Source organism: Mus caroli, unplaced genomic scaffold, assembly GCF_978045245.1.
Source record: "Mus caroli unplaced genomic scaffold, Mus_caroli_1 scaffold_17, whole genome shotgun sequence".
Taxonomy (NCBI): domain Eukaryota; kingdom Metazoa; phylum Chordata; class Mammalia; order Rodentia; family Muridae; genus Mus; species Mus caroli.
Genome location: NW_028227272.1, coordinates 8191159 through 8210405, shown reverse-complemented (window position 1 = coordinate 8210405; position 19247 = coordinate 8191159). Strand labels below are relative to the sequence as shown.

The 19247-nt window shown below is 47.2% G+C and overlaps 1 protein-coding gene across 3 annotated transcripts in view; it reads right to left on the bottom strand.

Annotated features, from left to right (window-relative positions):
- Snx29 (sorting nexin 29) overlaps positions 1 to 19247 on the bottom strand; it is a 431651-nt gene that overhangs the window by 295127 nt on the left and 117277 nt on the right. For all 3 annotated transcript variants that reach the window (XM_021185334.3, XM_029470597.2, XM_029470598.2), the window contains one exon: positions 15758 to 15886. In XM_021185334.3, coding sequence (XP_021040993.1) covers positions 15758 to 15886 — 129 coding nt within the window. The remainder of the gene's footprint in view (positions 1 to 15757; positions 15887 to 19247) is intronic.

Sequence of the window (19247 nt, the reverse complement as noted above, 5' to 3'; positions counted from 1 at the left end):
GTGAGCAGAGCATGAAGGCTTTGCCCTGCTCAGTCACTGACTGATTCTCATATAGAGTTGTAATCTGATGGCACTCCCGGTGTGGGGTGGAAACCAGGGGACAAGAGCTAGGCAGAGAAGCCAGGCTACTGGGGACATGGCCCTAAAGATTATACCTTGTGCCCAGCCTTCTGCTGTCTCTCACCCATCTCAGATCCAAAGCAATGGGGCCATTCCCCATTGACAAAACTGAAACCAGGAGCCAAGGTAGATCTCCCTTCTTCCTTTTCTCTAGTGTCTGTCACAGCTGACTAACACACACTCAACCCTTCACTAGGACCTGTGGAACTGTCTCCATGCCCCTCTCCTCACTTCCCAGATGCACCCTAGCATTCTGTGCTAGAGTCACAGAAGCTACCTATGGCTTCAGCATGGCCTCTTCTTTTGTGCCTCTATCTTTCTCACAGGCTGTCCTTACCTGTCTGGAATTCTCCTGTTGGCCTTCTAGAAGAATTTCCTTGCACCTAGAAACCATCCTTGCGTAAAGGTAGCAGTGAAGACTGTGGGTGACATACTACCTATTTACCAACTACGAATTGAGCTCCAGCCTCCTGGCCTTTGGTGTCTCACCTCACTTCCGACCAGGGGTGACACTCTTTCTAACTGCTGTACCTACTTTGTAAATGTAAAGCATCAAGGATGGGCATGGTGCTACACACTTGTAATCCCAGCACTTGGGAGGCTGAAGCCACAAGATCACACATTTCCCTGGAGTATACAGCAAGACCCTGTTTTGGCACATAAATAAACTGAGGCAAGCTCACTTGTCCAAAGCCACAAAGTGAACGCAACGCTGACTGTGAAGCCCTGACAACCATTGTGGTGACAATCTTCCACATAGAACAAACAAGCACCATTCCCAGCACTACATCATAGCCAAAACCCTAATAAGTGAACTTTCGCATGAGAGGTCACTATGTGCCTTGTAGAGGGTGCAGATCACTGTCCACCAAAATCCCCTTTTCATTTAGACTGACATTCTCTACTCATAAACCAGTAACCCCATCAGTCAGCCCCAGGACTCTAAGAAGGGAAGACCTGTATACAGAATTGCTACCTCCTCAAAAAAGACGACATGGGTCAATGAAATGGATCACCAGGCACATGCAACCATAACTGCTATCCAGGATCACATGGTTGATGGAGAGAACTGACTCCAGGAAGATGGTCTCCGACCTCCACATGTGTTCTTACACACACACACACGCACATACATACATGTGCCTGTGTGCATACCCATACATGCATGCACATACACAAGTGTGTATACACACATCTGCATGCATACACAATACTTTGTAAATTTAACACAAAGAACTTGGTGCTAGAGAGATGGGTCAGTGGTTAAGACCATTGGCTGCACTATAGGACTCAGGTTTGGTTCCCAACATCCACACAGTGATTTCCAACTCTCTGTAGCTCCAGTTCCAGAGCATCTGATGCCCTCTTCTGCCTTACTGGGCACCAGGCACTCACATGGTGCACATATTTACTTTTATTTTCTGTATAATATTCAGGAAAATACACAGAAAATAAAAGTAAATGTTTTTAAGAGGAGAAGGAGGTAGGAAGAGGAGAGAGAGGAGGAGTTGGGAAGAGAGAGAGGAGGAGGAAGAGGAGGAGGAAGAGGAGGAGGAAGAGGAGGAGGAATAGGAGGAGGAAGAGGAAGAAGCACTTTTTTTGCTCTGTTGAGATTTGAACCCAGAGCCTCATTCACGTTCAGCACCTTTCACTGAGCTAAATCGCCAGCTCTGGGACACATTTCCCACCTCTGATTCTCTTCCTTTGGCCTGAAGACAGATGCAGTATCAGGGAATTCAGCAGCTATCCTAGACCATGAAATGACCTGAAAGGTAAGGCAGAAACAGTAGAACAACACACAAGGGACACATATTCAGATGTTAACTCATTCAACAAACTCCTCCTGCACCCCAGTGCCTGTTAGGCATCCTGCCTGGAGTAGGCTCATCAATAACCGAGTGAGACCAAGCCCCTGACCAGATCAGGGCGTGATCACAAAGGTAGAAATGGACAAGATGAAAAGTGCCACACAAAACAAAAAGAGCAGCATAAAAAACGAGGGGAGAAAGCACTGCTCTGCGGAGTCTGAAAGACAAAGAAACAATGAGGAAAACCATGGATACAACAGAGGTCCTTCCCAGACAACCTGGAAAAGAGGATTGCCTCATGAGAGCGTGCAAGTGCTCAGTGCATGCGGAAGAACTCCTGGTCCCTCTCACAAGGAATCCAGGAGGCTGGGTTCCAGGTAAAGCTTCTATATGCTGCAGACTACTGCCTCCCACAAGGAGTAAGCACTCTTCACAGTCCTTGGTTTTCTGAGACAGAGTCTCATCTATAGCCCAGGCTGGCCTTGAATTCAGAATTCTCCTACCTCAGTCTCCTAAGCGCTGGGATTACAGACATTCACCACATTCTCTGTGTGAGTTTCTTTTAAATTACACTGATTATTTTATATGTTGTATGTGCATGTGTGTGTGAGAGAGAGAGAGAGAGAGAAAGAGAGAGAGAGAGAGAAGAGAGAGAGAGAGAGAGATGCATGCCTGTGCCATAGAGCACATTGGGAGGTTTGTTTGTTTGTTTTGTTTGTTTGTTTGTTTGTTTGTTTTTCATGTGGAGGTCTTTCAAGAACTAGATTGCTATGGTCCATTTGCAGTATTAAGTGAACTTAAAGTTCATAAATTACAGACAGCAGCAAGTGCTGGACCCTCTCTCTCAGCTGATGCTGCCACAGTTCTCTGGGAACTAGAAAGTTACAGAGCCCACAGGAGAAAAGAGGGCACCTCAAGCCCCAAGTTATTCCTTAGCATTTCCTCAGCAGGTCATCAGGCTTAGCCATGAGCAAGTTTACCTGCTGAACCATCTAGACAAGCGCGCACACGCACGCACGCATGCACACGCGCACACACACACACACACACACACACACACCCTGTCATTCCCAAGTGGCTCAGTGGGACTTTTAAAGCCAGGCAGGCAGTTTTCTGGGCCCTCCAAGTAGATTTTGGCCTTGGAGCTGAGCATTCGGTGAGGTTAAGTTTGAATCTTCTAAAGAAAAAGCATCTGAAGAAAGGTCCCTCTGCGTCAAAGAAAGCAGGCTGCACCCTCTGCGGGCTGCTAGCGTAGAGCCAAGTCTAGTATGTCTGAGCCTCCGCTCCACTTCATGCAAACCCGTGAATACAAACTTAGCAGCACACAAAGTCTGCAAAATTCCCGAGCACTAGACCTGACAGTTGTCTCTCTTTAAACCACATGGTTGCTGTGGCCAAAAATATCTCCCCTCCACCAAGCTTCCTGTTGCTCACTCTGGCTCCAAAATAACAAGAAGTGGCTTGGCAGTGATGTCATACTGCCACTGTCACTGCCTGCAGGGCACTCACATGCTGACTATATTTAAGACCCAGGCTTCATGTCAGTGACACAGAAATTGCCACCTTGTGAGCCAAACTGTACTGGAAAGATTTGAAAAATTACTTTCTGTGAATAGACAGGTTGCATCTGTTGCCTTCTCTCTGGGCAGAGGAAGAGCGCAGTGGGCATCAGCAAAAGCCTCCAGCTTCTTGTTCTCACTGTTTCCGTAGCAGCAATCTCTCTCCCGATGGGTCACCTTTTCAGGTGACATACAGAGATGTTATCCCTCCACACTGTTCTGTAAGTTTAATTCTATCCTCTAGATCTTCCTTACTTCCCATTAGGAAAGGCATCCCAATGAAACACTAATGAACAGTGACCAAGCTTCCCTCCCCTGTGCACAACAAGCATAACCTGTTAGTGAGGGCTGGCTCGCATCTCCCCGTTCCAGTGAGTTTATCTCTTCTTTTTTTTTTTTTTTTAAGATTTATTTATTTATTATATGTAAGTACACTGTAGCTGTCTTCAGACACTCCAGAAGAGGGCGCCAGATATTGTTATTGTTACGGATGGTTGTGAGCCACCATGTGGTTGCTGGGATTTGAACTCTGGACCTTCGGAAGAGCAGTCGGGTGCTCTTACCCACTGAGCCATCTCACCAGCCCGAGTTTATCTCTTCTTGCTTCTGCATTTTTGTGTGGGAAAAGAGACATTTCAGATACAACTCTCCCACTCCTCCTGGAACTGCTGTAGGCTTCTCATATCGTGATGAACTGCACTGACAGTGGTACAGCTTTTGTGGGGAACACCTACCTGTCTTGGATACTAAGAGGTCTGATGGTCACACACATAATGTGAGCACATGCTTCCAAAGGCAGACGCTCACACAGATACAACTTCCTGCTCATTCTCCAGAGTTCCAGTCCCTCAACAAAGCCTGAATCTAAGACAGCAGTTTAGAATCAGCAAACAATCACTCCATGGCTTTCTCCACTGCCTGAGGTTGCTTGGGCAATGCCTAAGGCGCTCTGCCCTCCTCCCACCACGCTATGTTCCATGTTCCCCATGGAGATGTGCCTGGAAAGCCCACACTGACCCTCACCATTGAGCCTCATTGCCTCTTTTGTTTGAGAAGAAACTTGCACATTTTCAGATCAAGAGGCAATGTTCAAGTGTTTGGCCTCTCCACCTTCCTTCCTCAGAGGGAATCTCACCAAACTCCACCTTCTAAGACACACGAGCAGGAGTGAAACAGAGGCGAAGCAGGCAGTACCAGCACAGGCCGGAGTATGTCCTACTTAGTGCGCTAAGAAAGGTATATAGCTTGTTCCACTACAACCATATGCCTTGACTATGGCATCCCACTCCTGAGATTACACACAGAAAAGACACAGAGGGACAGAGAACTGTGACACAAGGATCTTTGCTACAGCAGTCACCTACTGTCTCGTAGAAGTGGATGTAGACTCAGCATCACATGGCTGGAAACTACTGCAAACATTGTGACATGCCACACAGCTTTAGCAATCACAGTGAACTAGGCCCACTCACAGCCTGCTCTGTTCTCTACAGTTAAGACTCTATTGCAAAGAGATTGTATTAATTTGCTTTGTACTGCTGCAACACAGTGCTGAGGTGACACAGCAAGTGCTTTCAACCATTCAACTTGCTTTTTGATTTTGTTGTTTTCAGAGGAGATCTTGCCACATAGCTCGGGTTTGATCAAACTTACTATATAGCCCAGGCTAGCCTAGAATTTAAAATCTTCCTGCCTGAGCCTCCTGGTGCTAGGATTATCGATGTGCATTGCCTGATTAAGAAATCATATCTTAGGGGCTGGTGAGATGGCTTAATGGGTAAGAGCACTGACTGTTCTTCCGAAGGTCCTGAGTTCAAATCCCAGCAACCACATGGTGGCTCACAACCACCCATAATGAGATCTGACACCCTCTTCTGGTGTGTCTGAAGTCAGCTACAGTGAACTTATATATAATAATAAATAAATCTTAAAAAAAAAAAAAGAAAAGGAAATGGACTCGCTGGACTAACAATGAAGACAGTGATTGATTGCATTGGGCCATGGGATTTGGGACTCCTCCCATTTGGGGTTGGTCCACAGCTTTTACAATTGCAGGGTAATCTTTGAAAACACAGAAATAAAAACTTCCTCAAGAAGTGTCAACTAGCCAGAGATGACAGACTTCTGCTCTAGCTGAGTCTGACAGCACATACCTGCCATCCTAGCACTAGAGAAGCTAAGGCAGGAGGATCAGAATCAAAGACCAGACTAGGCCATATAGTAAGAACCTGCCTTAAAAAGAATTCCACCTCAGAAAACACATGTGCAGTTTTAACCTGTGAACATGCAATCCGTGTTGACGGGCAAAGCATGAGTAGGCCTAGGCTCAAGTTCTAATATAGATCGGTAAACAAACGAAAAGTCATCCCTTAAGTTGTTTACAGCTTACTTGAAAATAAACTCTTAAGCAAAAATAAAAAATGCCAACACTTCCAAAATAAAGTAACAGTAACAAATTGACTCTCCATTTGGTTCTGAAATAAAAATATCAAGCATCTTCACCTTCCTGGATGTCACCAGCAGCCTCTGCCTCCCCTGGAGAAGAACCTCAGAAGTGCCCACCATCAGCTCAGCCTGCTGCACTTCCATCACCGGGTACCTGACAGGACATTAACATCTGGGCACCAGACCTGTGCAGTCTGGGTGTCGCCTCTAGAAAGCCTAACTTAATTAGTCTGGAAGGTGGCCTGGACCTAATAGTTCTGTAAGCTCCCCTTGGGGACTGAAATGTGCAGCCAGAGCTAAGCAGCATGGTTAGCACTTTAACCCAGAGAATTCTTTATTAGAACATTAGTTATGTCTGAGCAACACCAAGCCAGATGAACTCCAAAAAGTGACTGTAGCCTTGAGGTGTAGGAATAAATTACTTCCATGGTGCCAGCTCTGGCTAAGGACACCTGCAGGGGCCTCTGGCTGGCACATATCAGCATTAACTCTTGCAAAAAATCTATAAGAGTAGGAGTGTTTCACCCTGGCTTTCCAAAGGAGAAGCATTAGGCACCAAGCGGCCATCTGCCATCCCACATCCACTGGGAACAGAGGCTCCTAGGTAAATAAGTATCTCCTTAAACGGTGCCAGAGGCGCCTCCTCTACCCCAGCCTCAGACAGAGCTGACAATGGTAGCACACACTTGTAATCCTAATACTTTCAAGGCTGAGGCCATGGGACTCTGAGTTCAAGGCCAGCCTAGGCTATACACTAAGTTCAAGAACATCAAGAACAGGCCGGGCGTGGTGGCGCACGCCTTTAATCCCAGCACTCGGGAGGCAGAGGCAGGCAGATTTCTGAGTTCGAGGCCAGCCTGGTCTACAAAGTGAGTTCCAGGACAGCCAGGGCTATACAGAGAAACCCTGTCTCGAAAAACCAAAAAAAAAAAAAAAAAAAAAAAAAAAATCAAGAACAACCTGGGCTATGTACCAAGCTTTTGCCAAAACAAAAACAAACAAACAAAAAAAACCAAAAACCAAACAAACCCAAAGACTAAAGTAAACTGACGCAAAACTAATCCTACCCCTGCCCCACATCATGCCACACTTACACCTGAGCATGGCTGGAGCACAGAAACACTCAGCCAAATGTTTAACATCTGTGTCTATACACCCCACCCCACCCCACCCCTCCCCTCCCCTCTTCAATTTAAACACCTAGGCTCAAGCAGCCATGCTCTGTTTATTTCTAACTGATAGAGCTTACCACAAAACAGCTGCTCTTTGAAGAAACAACAAATGAACAAGGTAAACTACAGAGCCTGGAAGAACTCAGGCAGCACCAGACTGCAGGTGAGCAGTTTCCACTGAGACAGATCTTTGCCTATCCTGATGCTTGGGCCTAATGCACAAGTCCCGACTTATATGTGGATTTCCCTGCTCTCAGCTGCAAGTTAGGGACCTGGGGCTGCTGCTGAGCATGGAGCAAAGGTGGGACTCTCAGCTCATCACACCAAACAAGTGAATCGTCCAGTAGCCTGAATGAGGGAGGCAGAGGGAAGGGTGACTGGACACCGTAGGTGCTCAGGAGATTACGTGGGGGAGCAGGTCAAGAGGATGACTAAACATACATTCTGCAGTGTTTCTGCAGATGGTCCTGAGAAAAAGGACAAGGGAAAAGGCTGAGGCAGGGATTCTCTTGGTGACAATGCTGCCCCCTTCAGATGTGGGATAAGTAGGCATGCCTGGCGGCATAGTCAGGCCAAAATATAGAGTAGGCTGAAGACACCATCCCTTCTGAGAGGCTGGGGCAGTACACAGTGCTGGGTCGGCCTCCTAGGGCCATCTGTATTAGACTGGTGTAGAATCCGAACCTGGAGCCGCCTCTCACAGATGCTGACAGCCCCACTTCTCCTCTGAGGTCTGCTGCACTCTGCATTTTCATTCCGTATTTGCTATAAACAGCCACTCTGATCCTCCCCCTCTAAGTGCAAGCCTGTGGACCAGGAAGTGCTTTATAAGCTGTGGATTGGGCCTTATTCGCCAGATACTGAGGCCTAGTGAGGAAGTCTGAGTCTGAGTTTAGAGGCCTGTCTTGCTCACTTCCGTACTGGAGTGACTCAGCACTTCCTGCTTAAGCCTGTCTTTGCCCAGCTACCCCGATGTAGAATAACTTTATTGGCTGTCAGGCACCCTTCCCCGCCCCCCACATCATCTCACCTCACCAAAAATCCCCACCTCTTTCCTCAACCCTATATAAACGAAAGACTGCTACAATAAAACAAGTTCCTGCTCTGACAGACTCCTGGCCTGGGTGTGTTTGTTTTGGGCTGCAACAGTCACCATCCCGCTCAGCCCTGGAGACACTAGGCTGTACCTGCCAGCAGAGAGCTGACATCTGTGGTTCACTCTGTCCTAGCACTATCCTAGCCAATGTAGAACAGAGTCTGCTTCTATTATGAATGGCTTCTTGTTCATTTCTCTTTCACATAAACTATAAGCTAGCTTCCTAAATCACTTGTGTTATATGTATGTTATATTAGTTATGGACATTAGGAGTGTCACCAAGAATGTTTACAAAAAAGGAAACAGCAAATCTGCTAGCATGAAGTCCAAAGATGGCAAAATAGATGCCTAACAAGGTCACTAGAGGTCACAGTTTGTGAGACATAAACCACAGAAAGCAGAGAGAGGAGGTAGCATAGTGTGCTCACACTCCTGTCAGATTCCACTGAGAGCTGTTGGCCCAACGCCACTGAATAATACATTAATTTGGAACATCTAAAGGACCTAAATGGGATGGGGAGGAACCACCATGGGAAGTCTACAGTCACTGCTGCCCATCAAGAGAAGTCCTCTCCAGCCCCACACTCACTCCTGCAGTTCAGAAAGGAAAGGATGCCACCTCCTGGATACAGGGAGCGTTGATCCAGACCTGAGAGCAAGAGATGCCTGCTGCTGGGGAGACAGGCGAAGTGGCTGGGCACAGCACAGCCATGGTCTGTTACAGACCCTCTAGTCACCATGAGAGAAGATCAAACCTGATAATGTTTGTTTATTTGTTTCGAGACAGGGTTTCTCTGTGTAGCCCTGGCTGTCCTGGCACTCACTTTGTAGACCAGGGTGGCCTCGAACTCAGAAATCCGCCTGCCTCTGCCTCCCGAGTGCTGGGATTAAAGGCATGCAACACCACGCCCGGCTTTCAAATCCTTTTTAATGATGGTTCTTAAACACTTTAACCTCCCTTACAGCCCACCACTCACCAGAGGTAGTGGGAAAGAAAGGATATGAGGGGCGGGCTTGTGGACCTGTTTAGAAAGGTTCTTTGGAGCAACTCCCATCTGTGTTATCTAGAAATCAGCAGTTCCGTTCACAGGTCAGCAGCAGCTCGATCCACTCACAAACACTTCACAGACATACAGCAGTCCAGGTTGGTAGCGTCGAGATAGCAAACACAAATCAGCAGCAGTGGCGCTACCTAGCAGAGACAGCCAGGCCTCTGCACAAGTCAGCAGGAGGCACCAGGGCCAACAGGAATGCCAGGAAAAGTTCTCAGCTGTGCCTCTCTCAGTGAAATGAAGATCAGCAAAGTGAGTCCTTTTTATACCCTCCAAACATCCCGTGTCCTCCCCGGGTCTTGCCTCAGCACATGCATCTGTCTCAAAAATCACTCTGCCAATCAGTCTGCAGGAGCGTCAAAAAGCCGCAGCACACCACCAGAAGTTTTTTGGTGCATATCTCTCTAAGGAGTCCTGACAAATGGAGCTCAACTACACAATGTAAGGCAGACCAATATATGCATGTTGTTAGCAAAGAATCTTTCATCATGTGTCCTTTAACAGGATTACTTTAGCAGAACATCCTTTCTCCTGTGTCTGCTTCAGCATAACTTTCCTTCATGAGTCTGCCTTGGCCTTTCACCTATGTCCACTTCAATGAAACATTCCTTCATGTGTTTGCCTTAGCAACACAAGTGACTTTCCAAAGAACCCTTAAGTTTCCGCTTCACCTGGCTGCCCTGCAACTTGATCTGTAGACCAGGCTGGCCTCAAACTCTGATCCACCTGCCTCTGCCTCCTGAGTGCTGGGATTAAAGGCGTACACCACTATTCCTGGATTTAAAAATATGTATCTTTTGATAGATATATGCCAGAGCCAAAAGAAAGAGAGGGTCAGCCCACTGGACTAAGAGCTTGGCAGATACATGTCAAGACAGAACATCCCCTATGTCCTTGTCCCCGAAAGCAGAGTCTATAGTTCTCTGATAACCAACAGAAAAAGGGCAGAGCTTGAGCCTTCACAGACAATATAAGATTTAGAGCTTTTATTGAAAGCCAAAAGTCTCGACAGATAGAGATGCCAGACGGGATCTGAGCAGGGCACTGAGGTCCCTGTTTTGTCTTTCCTGTATAGGCCCACACCCTAAAAGTTGTGCCACGAGGACCTCAGTCTCACACACAGACATCATTGTGAAGATCTCACTGGCTACCAGCCCAGCAGGAACAATAAACAAGAGGGTACGTACTGACCAAGCAGGGCTGGAACAGCCAAGGAAGCTGACCTCCAAATGGAGGCCAGTGTCAAAGGTCTCAAGATGCTTTGGACAAAGAAAGGACTCCACCACCCAGGTCAGACCCAGAGTCTAGAACTATCAACAGCCAAGGCACCAGCCAGAACGCTTGTCCACACCCTTGCGCTAACTATCAAGAGGATGACAGATGTACTTAAGCCCAGAAAAACCACAGTCCACCGTTTGCCCCTAACATACAAACATGAACCCTTAGTTAGAACATGGTAAAAATGAGAGAAAGCCAACACAATCTGGATAAAGCAGCAAAGATTGGCAGGTGAAAAGTGGCTCAGAAAGGCTGGATTCAGCAGCTCAGGTGCCGTCCTCAGGAAGAGCTGTGCCCCTCTCCTTCTACTGTGCATTGATGCGCTGGGTTAGAATCTTTCCTCAAAGGAACAAAGATCCACCAACTCCCAGGTTCCCTCCTGTCCAGTCAGGAATGCTGAACCTTGCTCTCAGCACATCAGTCACACACATTAGCTAGACTCCATCATGGTGGCCAAGGAATGAAGCAGCAGAGTAACACTAGCATGAATAGCCAGGAAGGAGGAAGAGCCACTGGTGGAGTGTGAGGGTCTAACCGGCTGGGTCATGGATGCTGAGGGAGCTGATTGAATCTCAATTCTGGGTGTTTGAGGTGTTTCCTGGAGAGCCAGCATCTAAATTAGTGGACCAGGCTGGGACCTTATCAGGACAACCAGGTGCCATCCTTGCACTGAGGACTCCAAACAAAACAAAGGAACCAGGGAAGGTCAATGTTCTCTCTGCCTGACTTCTGGAGCCAGGGGTGGTCCTCTCCTGCCCTGGGGCTCCTAGCTGTCAGCCTGGACCCAGGCCTTCAGACCACATCACTGGATTTCCCAGGCTGCCACTTGCAGACAGGTTAGGTAAACTCCCTGGCACACAAGTCATATGAAATCAGTACCTCAGGACCTCAGAAAACCATGTAGTTTTCTGGAAAGGTACAGACATCCTATTGGCCCTGCTTCTCTTGAGATTCCTGCAGTGTCAGGAGAAAGCTGAAACCTAGAGATGGTGGTGGGCAGCTTTTGAAATGGTCCCCACTGACCCTGATCCTGATGGTCACTAGTGTCATGGCTTCCCACACTGCCGGGCTGTTCTGTGTATCCATAGAACTCAGTGTGCTCTCCAAGGTGACAGAAACCTTCAGATTAAGGACCCTAGGCCTCTTATTAACAGACAGACAGACAGACAGACAGACAGAAGACACCAGCCCCTAGTCTGAGTCAAGCCTGAGTACACCAACTCTGGCCAGCAACTCAACTTCTACCTCCTGAAAGACCCCTCCCCGCATCCATTCTCAGACACCTCACTCCCAGAAATCATGGAAAATTCTAAACACTTGCTGTTTCTGGAGACCAAATTAAGAGATGATTTATCACACAAGAGACAGCTAGCATGATGAACAGAGATAGAAAATGGTCCTTAGAGTGACCCAATGACTTTGACCCTGTCTCTCTAAGTTCTCTAATTGGGAAACTCAATCCCTGATGCAGTAGCAATACTGAGAGGTGGCCATTAGGAACTGGGCAGGGGCTGGCAAGATGGCACAGCAGCTACTTACGGCTTTTCCAAAAGACCCAAATTTAGGTCCCAGTACCCATGGGGAGGAAAGGAACTCAAGTTCTAGGGCTCCAATGCCTTCTGACCTCCACAGGCACTAGAAATACACTTGGTGCACAGACATACACAAAAGCAAAATATTGAGACACATAAAAATTTAAGTAATTTTTAAAAGAACTGATCAGGTTACAAGGGCTCTGCCCTCATCCACCACGGCTTAGTACTAAACATGTCTGTTACAAGAGCAGCCTCTTTCCTCCCACTCTCCATGATGTGATGGCTTCCATTGCATTCTGACATGCCAGAAGGCCCCTGAAGGTACAGCCCCTCAACCCTAGCCTTCCCAGCTTCTAGAACTATGAGGCAGTTATTTCTGTCGTGTTCTGCAAGACCAGAGACTATAACACTTCCTTCAAAGGGACTTCTCATGTAAATGTAGTCTTCTCTTCTCTAACATCTGTCTCCCAGCTGGAAGTAAGTCAATGAATTATTTAGAGATGTGACTTACACAGCCTAACTGCACCTGATTATAGTGCTGCCCATCAGGAGTGAGTGGCAGCCGGGCCCGGGAAAGCTCTGCACAAGTCACATGCCCTTGGTCTTTGTTGAACCATAGCAGAAGCTGAAAGTCATTAACTTTGAGCAAAAGGAATAAACAAATGCTAAATCTGCACAGTGTGTTTGTTTCACCACCATGCACGCAAGGCTGGTGAAACACATGCGCACTCGCATGAACTCTCATCAGGTGCTTAGAACAGACTGTGCTCTTCTGAGCCTGACGTAGCCTAGCTTTTCATCCTTCATCTTGTTGCTATTAGAATGCACCTTTGATTAGACAAGGTTTCAGTTAACTAATTAATAAAAAGTAATGGTAGTTAGCATGTATTATCTTCATACAAAGTATATTTACTGAAGCAAAAATGGTCTCTTTTTATCCATGTGATAATTCATTCAAGTTTTCTTTTTCCCATTTTACAAATAAAGAAATTTAAAGAGGTTAGGATCTCACCTAAGGTCACCTAACTAACACGCTGGCCCCTAAGTCCAATGCCAGAAACTGTACCCTAAACCACTAAGCCACCTGCGTTACAGATCTTGCCACCTGAGCTGGAGAGTGGGGTCAGGGGTTAGAAGAGGGGGGCAAGCACATACATGAGCCTCAGCCTATGATAGTCACTCCCCCATGGTGACTTTAGCACACAGCCCTTCTAGCCACCAAGCAACAAGTGCCTGAGCAGACCCACTTGCCCGCCAGCGTGGCCAGCTGCTCAGGGGGGTTTCTCCCACTTTCTCTTTTTGAAGAATTTGTTTTACAGATGTCCTTCCACCTGCAAACTACCAACTTCCAAGTACCTGAAACAGTTCTTGCATAACTGGGAAGGCTTCACATTATAAAACCTCGGTCTCTATCCCATGTGTAGGATAAATTGTTCTCTGGGATTACCACAGCTAAAAAAAGCACTCAATATAAAACACACACAGCAGCTTGTCAATCGTCTCAAGACTCCAGCAGCCTTCCTCCTCTGTCCACATCAGTGGATAGGACCATCCTCTCCCACACAGGTGAGGAAGAAGCTGAGCAAGTCACCCAGAAACACAATTTCCAGGAATGGAGCCAGGGCTAAGCTGACTCCTAACACAAGCCAACACAATGAAGGGACCATAGCCCTACCCTGTTATGATTTTCAAAGCCAGTGTCTCTGAAGACTTGAGTCATTCGAGCCAGGATCCACCACAGAGCTCCAGTGAGGTCACGTGAGATGGAAGAGCAGTAAGGAAATGCACAACAGGAACTAATCACCCTACTCCTGACTACCTCTGGCCTGGCTCTGGTGTCCTAGAGCAGGGCTCCTCAGCCTTCCTAATGCTGTGACCCTTTGTTACCATTCCTCAGGAGCTGGTGACCCCCCATACACACACAACATTAAATTATTTTTGTTGCTACTTCATAACTGTAATTTTACCACTACTATGAATCATAATGTAAAAGCTGTATTTTCTGATGGTCCTAGTTGACCTCTGTGAAAAGGGTAGTTAGAATGCCCCACCAAAGGGGTCATGGCCCACAGGTTGTTAGGATGCAAAGAGGAGAAGCTCAAAGAATGGAATGTAGAAAGGAGGTCACAGGTCTGTGCTGAATTACAGGAACATGAAAAGCACTCACACCACATCACCACACACAGCCTCTGGACATACCCCAAAGAACCACCAATGTTAGTATTTTAGCATGAAATATCCCCCACAGGATCAAGTGTTTAGTTCTGGGTCCCCAGGTATGGGAAGTGTGGGTGGGTAGGTTATAGAACCTTTAGAGTACAGTCTAGGAAAAAGAAGTGGGTCTTGAAGATGGTACCCATTTCTGGTACCAATGTGAGCCCTCTGCTTTCTGTCTGCTGCGGTGATGTCAGCAGCCACATTACCACTTCCTGTCTGCTGTGGTGCTGTTCTTCCCTAAGTGGCATCTGTCAGATGTTTTGTCGCAGTAGTGAGACAAGTCGCTAACACAGCCTAGACGCTGCTCACATTACCGAAAATGGGGAACACTGGAAACAGTCCAAATGCTAAACTGACCAATTAGTGTGGTCAATTTAATATGCTACATTAGTTCAATGAAATACCACACACAGGTCTACACAAACGGCTAACCTCAAACTGCCTTACAGTAAGAGGTGGCAGGGAAGGCAAGATGAGGGACAATGGGGAGTCAGCCGCACATGCAGGGGATATGCATGCCCACAGGAGAATGCACTCAGGAAAAAGAATTGTGCTCTCATAGGAGGTGGGAATTTTAATTCATCATGTTTTATCTAATAAGATATAAATGACATCACAGAAAAAATAATTAGTGCCTCTTAAAATAAGCTTAGTAATATTTATAATTATAGAAATGCTTTTGAAAAATGACCCACCAGCCTAATTTTTCTCCTGTAATATTATAAGACCTGAAACCTTGCTCCCACAAGAACAGCTGGGAGCAGCACCATTTACCACAATGCTGTGGGGCCCATTCAGCTCAGTACCTGTGAAGGACACAGCCTGCACATGCCTGCACTTTGACTAGCAAGTCCAGAACCGCTTCCAGCAAACACACTCAAGTGGGAACACAGTGGCAGACACTCAGGTTATGCACTGGGAGGTATCACAGAAGACAAAACGTCCTTACTGTCCACTACGAGCAGACTGGTTAACCCAATCCTAATATAGTCAGGCCAGAACACACCAGGAGCTGCTAGAAAGAAGATGGCAACCGTGGGCACACCCCTCCAGAACCTGCCTGGAATGTAGTGTGAAGAAGAGGGGAGGGATACTCATATGTACATAAATCTGCCTCGTGCACACAGAGAATCCCGGGATTGGCTATGGTTAAGACAGCAGGGAGCAAACTGAGTGGCAGGAAAAGGAAAACCCCCAGCAGTTAACCTCCTGACTCATACACATGCATGTGTGTCCCTCAGTCTAACAAGTGCATCAGGTGAAAATGCACAACTGTAGCTTCCTCTGGTACTCCCTTCCTGGTTTTCTAGAAGTATGAGTGAGCTGTTGTGGCACATGCTGACCAAGGCAGGAGGATGCCAAGTGTGAGGCCCACCTGGGTGCCATGCACAGCAAGGCCTTTCTTCAGAGACAAATGGGAAAGAAGGTGTGTGGGATTGGCTCACATTCTTGCCTCCCCACCTGGTCCCGTCTACCTGGCCAGCGCCTGGACCTTTGTGGCATGGCGCTCCTGCTGTTCTGTCACCTTCCTCCTCAGGGCATCCACCTCTTGCCGGAGTGCTGCTGAGTGCTCCATCTCACCGTCAAGGAGATTCCGCAGTGATCTGCAAAAGAGGGCCCCACCGTTCAGAGGCTGTGCATCCATCCCACCCAGATCAAGGCTCATCACTGCCCACAGGCTCTACACCAACTCAATGCACTTATACCTTAGCTAAGCTGATATTAGCAGACAGCAAACAAAAGCCAAGAGCCTGAGCCCTGGGCAGGTACCTGTGGTAAGACACTGTCTTAGTCAGGGTTTCTATTCCTGCACAAACATCATGACCAAGAAGCAAGTTGGGGAGGAAAGGGTTTATTCGCCTTACACTTCCATACTGCTGTTCATCACCAAAGGAAGTCAGGACTGGAACTCAAGCAGGTCAGGAAGCAGGAGCTGATGTAGAGGCCATGGAGGGATGTTCTTCACTGGCTTGCCTCCCCTGGCTTGCTCAGCCTACTCCCTTATAGAACCCAAGACTACCAGCCCAGGGATGGTCCACCCACAAGGGGCCTTTCCCCCTTGATCACTAATTGAGAAAATGCCTTACAGTTGGATCTCATGGAGGCATTTCCTCAACTGAAGCTCCTTTCTCTGTGATAACTCCAGCTGTGTCAAGTTGACACAAAAATAGCCAGTACAATTGACCCCTTGTCAACTTGACACACAAACACATCACTAGTAAGCCTCAACCCTTACATTCTTATTCATCCCCAAGATCTAAATAACTTTAAAAGTCCCACAGTCTTTACATATTCTTAAAATTTCAATCTCTTTAAAATATCCATCTCTTTTAAAATCCAAAGTCTTTTTACAATTAAAAGTCTCTTAACTGTGGGCTCCACTAAAACAGTTTCTTCCTTCAAGAGGGAAAATATCAGGACACAGTCACAATCAAAGCAAAAATCAGTCTCCAACCGTCCAACGTCTGGGATCCAACTCACGATCTTCTGGGCTCCTCCAAGGGCTTGGGTCACTTCTCCAGCCATGCCCTTTGTAGCACACACGTCATCCTCTGGGCTCCAGATGCCTGTACTCCACTGCTGCTGCTGCTCTTGGTGGTCATCTCATGGTACTGGCATCTCCAAAACACTGCATGACCCCTTCAGTCCTGGGCCTTCAATTACAACTGAGGCTGCACCTTCACCAATGGCCTTCCATGGCCTCTCACAGTGCCGAGCCTCAGCTGCTCTGCATGACCCCTTCATGCCTTCAAAACCAGTACCACCTGGGTGACCCTTACACATTACCAAGTCCCACTGCAGAAGGAGTACAACCTTGCCTATCTCTGGAACACAGCCTCCTTGTGCTTTCAGAAAACACTTCCCAGAAGATGTCACCTCAACGATGCTGGTCTCTTCTTAATCACCGCTAATTTCTTAGCTCCAGCTAACCAGCATCAATAGTCCCAGTAATGCAAAGTTTTTGCTTTAGTAGTTCTGGTATCTTGTTAATCACAGCTGATTCTTCAGCCCCAGCTAACCAGAACTACAAAATCTTCACAATCAAAACAGAAATGGCCCTGAAAAGAATCTTTAATTTTCCCTCTGAAATTTCACAAACCAGACCTCCATCTTCTGCACTGTTCTCAACATTATCTTCCAAGCTCCTACACAACATCTGACAGAGCTCTTAACAACGAATGGATCTTCAAGCCCAAAGTTCCAAAGTCCTTCCACAGTCCTCCCCAAAACATGGTCAGGTTGTCACAGGAATACCCCACTCTGCTGGTACCAATTTGTCTTAGTCAGGGTTTCTATTCCTGCACAAACATCATGACCAAGAAGCAAGTTGGGGAGGAAAGGGTTTATTCGCCTTACACTTCCATACTGCTGTTCATCACCAAAGGAAGTCAGGACTGGAACTCAAGCAGGTCAGGAAGCAGGAGCTGATGTAGAGGCCATGGAGGGATGTTCTTCACTGGCTTGCCTCCCCTGGCTTGCTCAGCCTACTCCCTTATAGAACCCAAGACTACCAGCCCAGGGATGGTCCACCCACAAGGGGCCTTTCCCCCTTGATCACTAATTGAGAAAATGCCTTACAGTTGGATCTCATGGAGGCATTTCCTCAACTGAAGCTCCTTTCTCTGTGATAACTCCAGCTGTGTCAAGTTGACACAAAAATAGCCAGTACAGACACTGAGTCCCTTTTCCTGGGATAGTTGAGATCAAGGGAAACAGGAGGTAGCAAATGCCAAGGAGGTGCTCTTAAGGACACTCCAGTCAAAGGTGTAGCATAGAGTGCGCCAGGACCCACGGTCCACTGCCACCACCATGAAAGCCAGTGTGCATGGAGTGTGTATGGAGTACATACTAGCACAGCACAGGCTAAGCTAGCATGCATGGCATCCTATGGGGTACATTTTAGCACAGCATTACCTTAGATCCGTATACTTTTTAGCTTTTATAGCATGCCTATTTGCATATACATTTCTACCCCAGAAAGTGACCAGGGGTAACAGTAATAGGAAGGATCACAAGTTACCACCCTAAGGTAAATCAGGTATGCCTCTGCTTCACTGCACCTAAATGGCTATTTCTAGAAACCCAACTGTGGTATGTTTACAGGCCACGTGCAGAGGGTGTCTGCTGTGAATATCAGGATGTATCAGATACACCAAGCCCCACAGTGCCCCGCTGCCACCGAGCTCTCCAAGAGCTAGGAGAAGAGTCTGCTCCTGAAGCATGCCACCCCCTGACAGAAATACCATGGGGGATTCTATCTGGGAAGAAGAAATCAACATACAGTAGCTGTCATTCTTCCCAAGGGAAGATGACTCCATGGCTTCTTCCGAGAGAATTGCTCCAGCTGGAAGAATGAACCTCGCAGGAAATGAGCCTGGCAGTGGAAAGAAGTCTTGGGTGGGAGTTTGTGTGAGGTGGAAATGGCACTGTCTACACCTCTCTTAATAAGAGCCTCTTCTGCTTTAGAAATTATGCTTCTTTGCCTTCGTATGTCTCCATGAAGAACAACAAGTGGCTTGTCAACTAGACCTGAAATAAGATCTCAGTGAGAGCTGGAGCTGCTGCTGTCACCAGGAAAGGACAGGAGGTAGCTTGAACACACAGGTGACCCCTCTGCACACCTCCCTGAGTCAGGCAGCCTACTGGTGCCCACAGGTTTTTGTGAATAACCTCGGGCAAGCCTGCCACTAACCACCCCAGCCTCAGCACAGACTCTGGAGGGGAGAATGATCAACTTCAGACATTCACATGGTGGCAACTGGTAGTATCTAGTGTGAATTTCAATAGGGAACAAAGAAAAAAATTAAGAAACACTCTGCCTCTTGGAGTGGATCGCTGGGTTTTGGCCAAATTAAAAAAATCAAAATGTCATGTCGCCCCTAGTAACCCTAATTTGAGTGGAACTGGAACACAGAATATAAATCCTTAGTTAAAGGTCACTTCAAGGATGTTTTATGGGCAAGG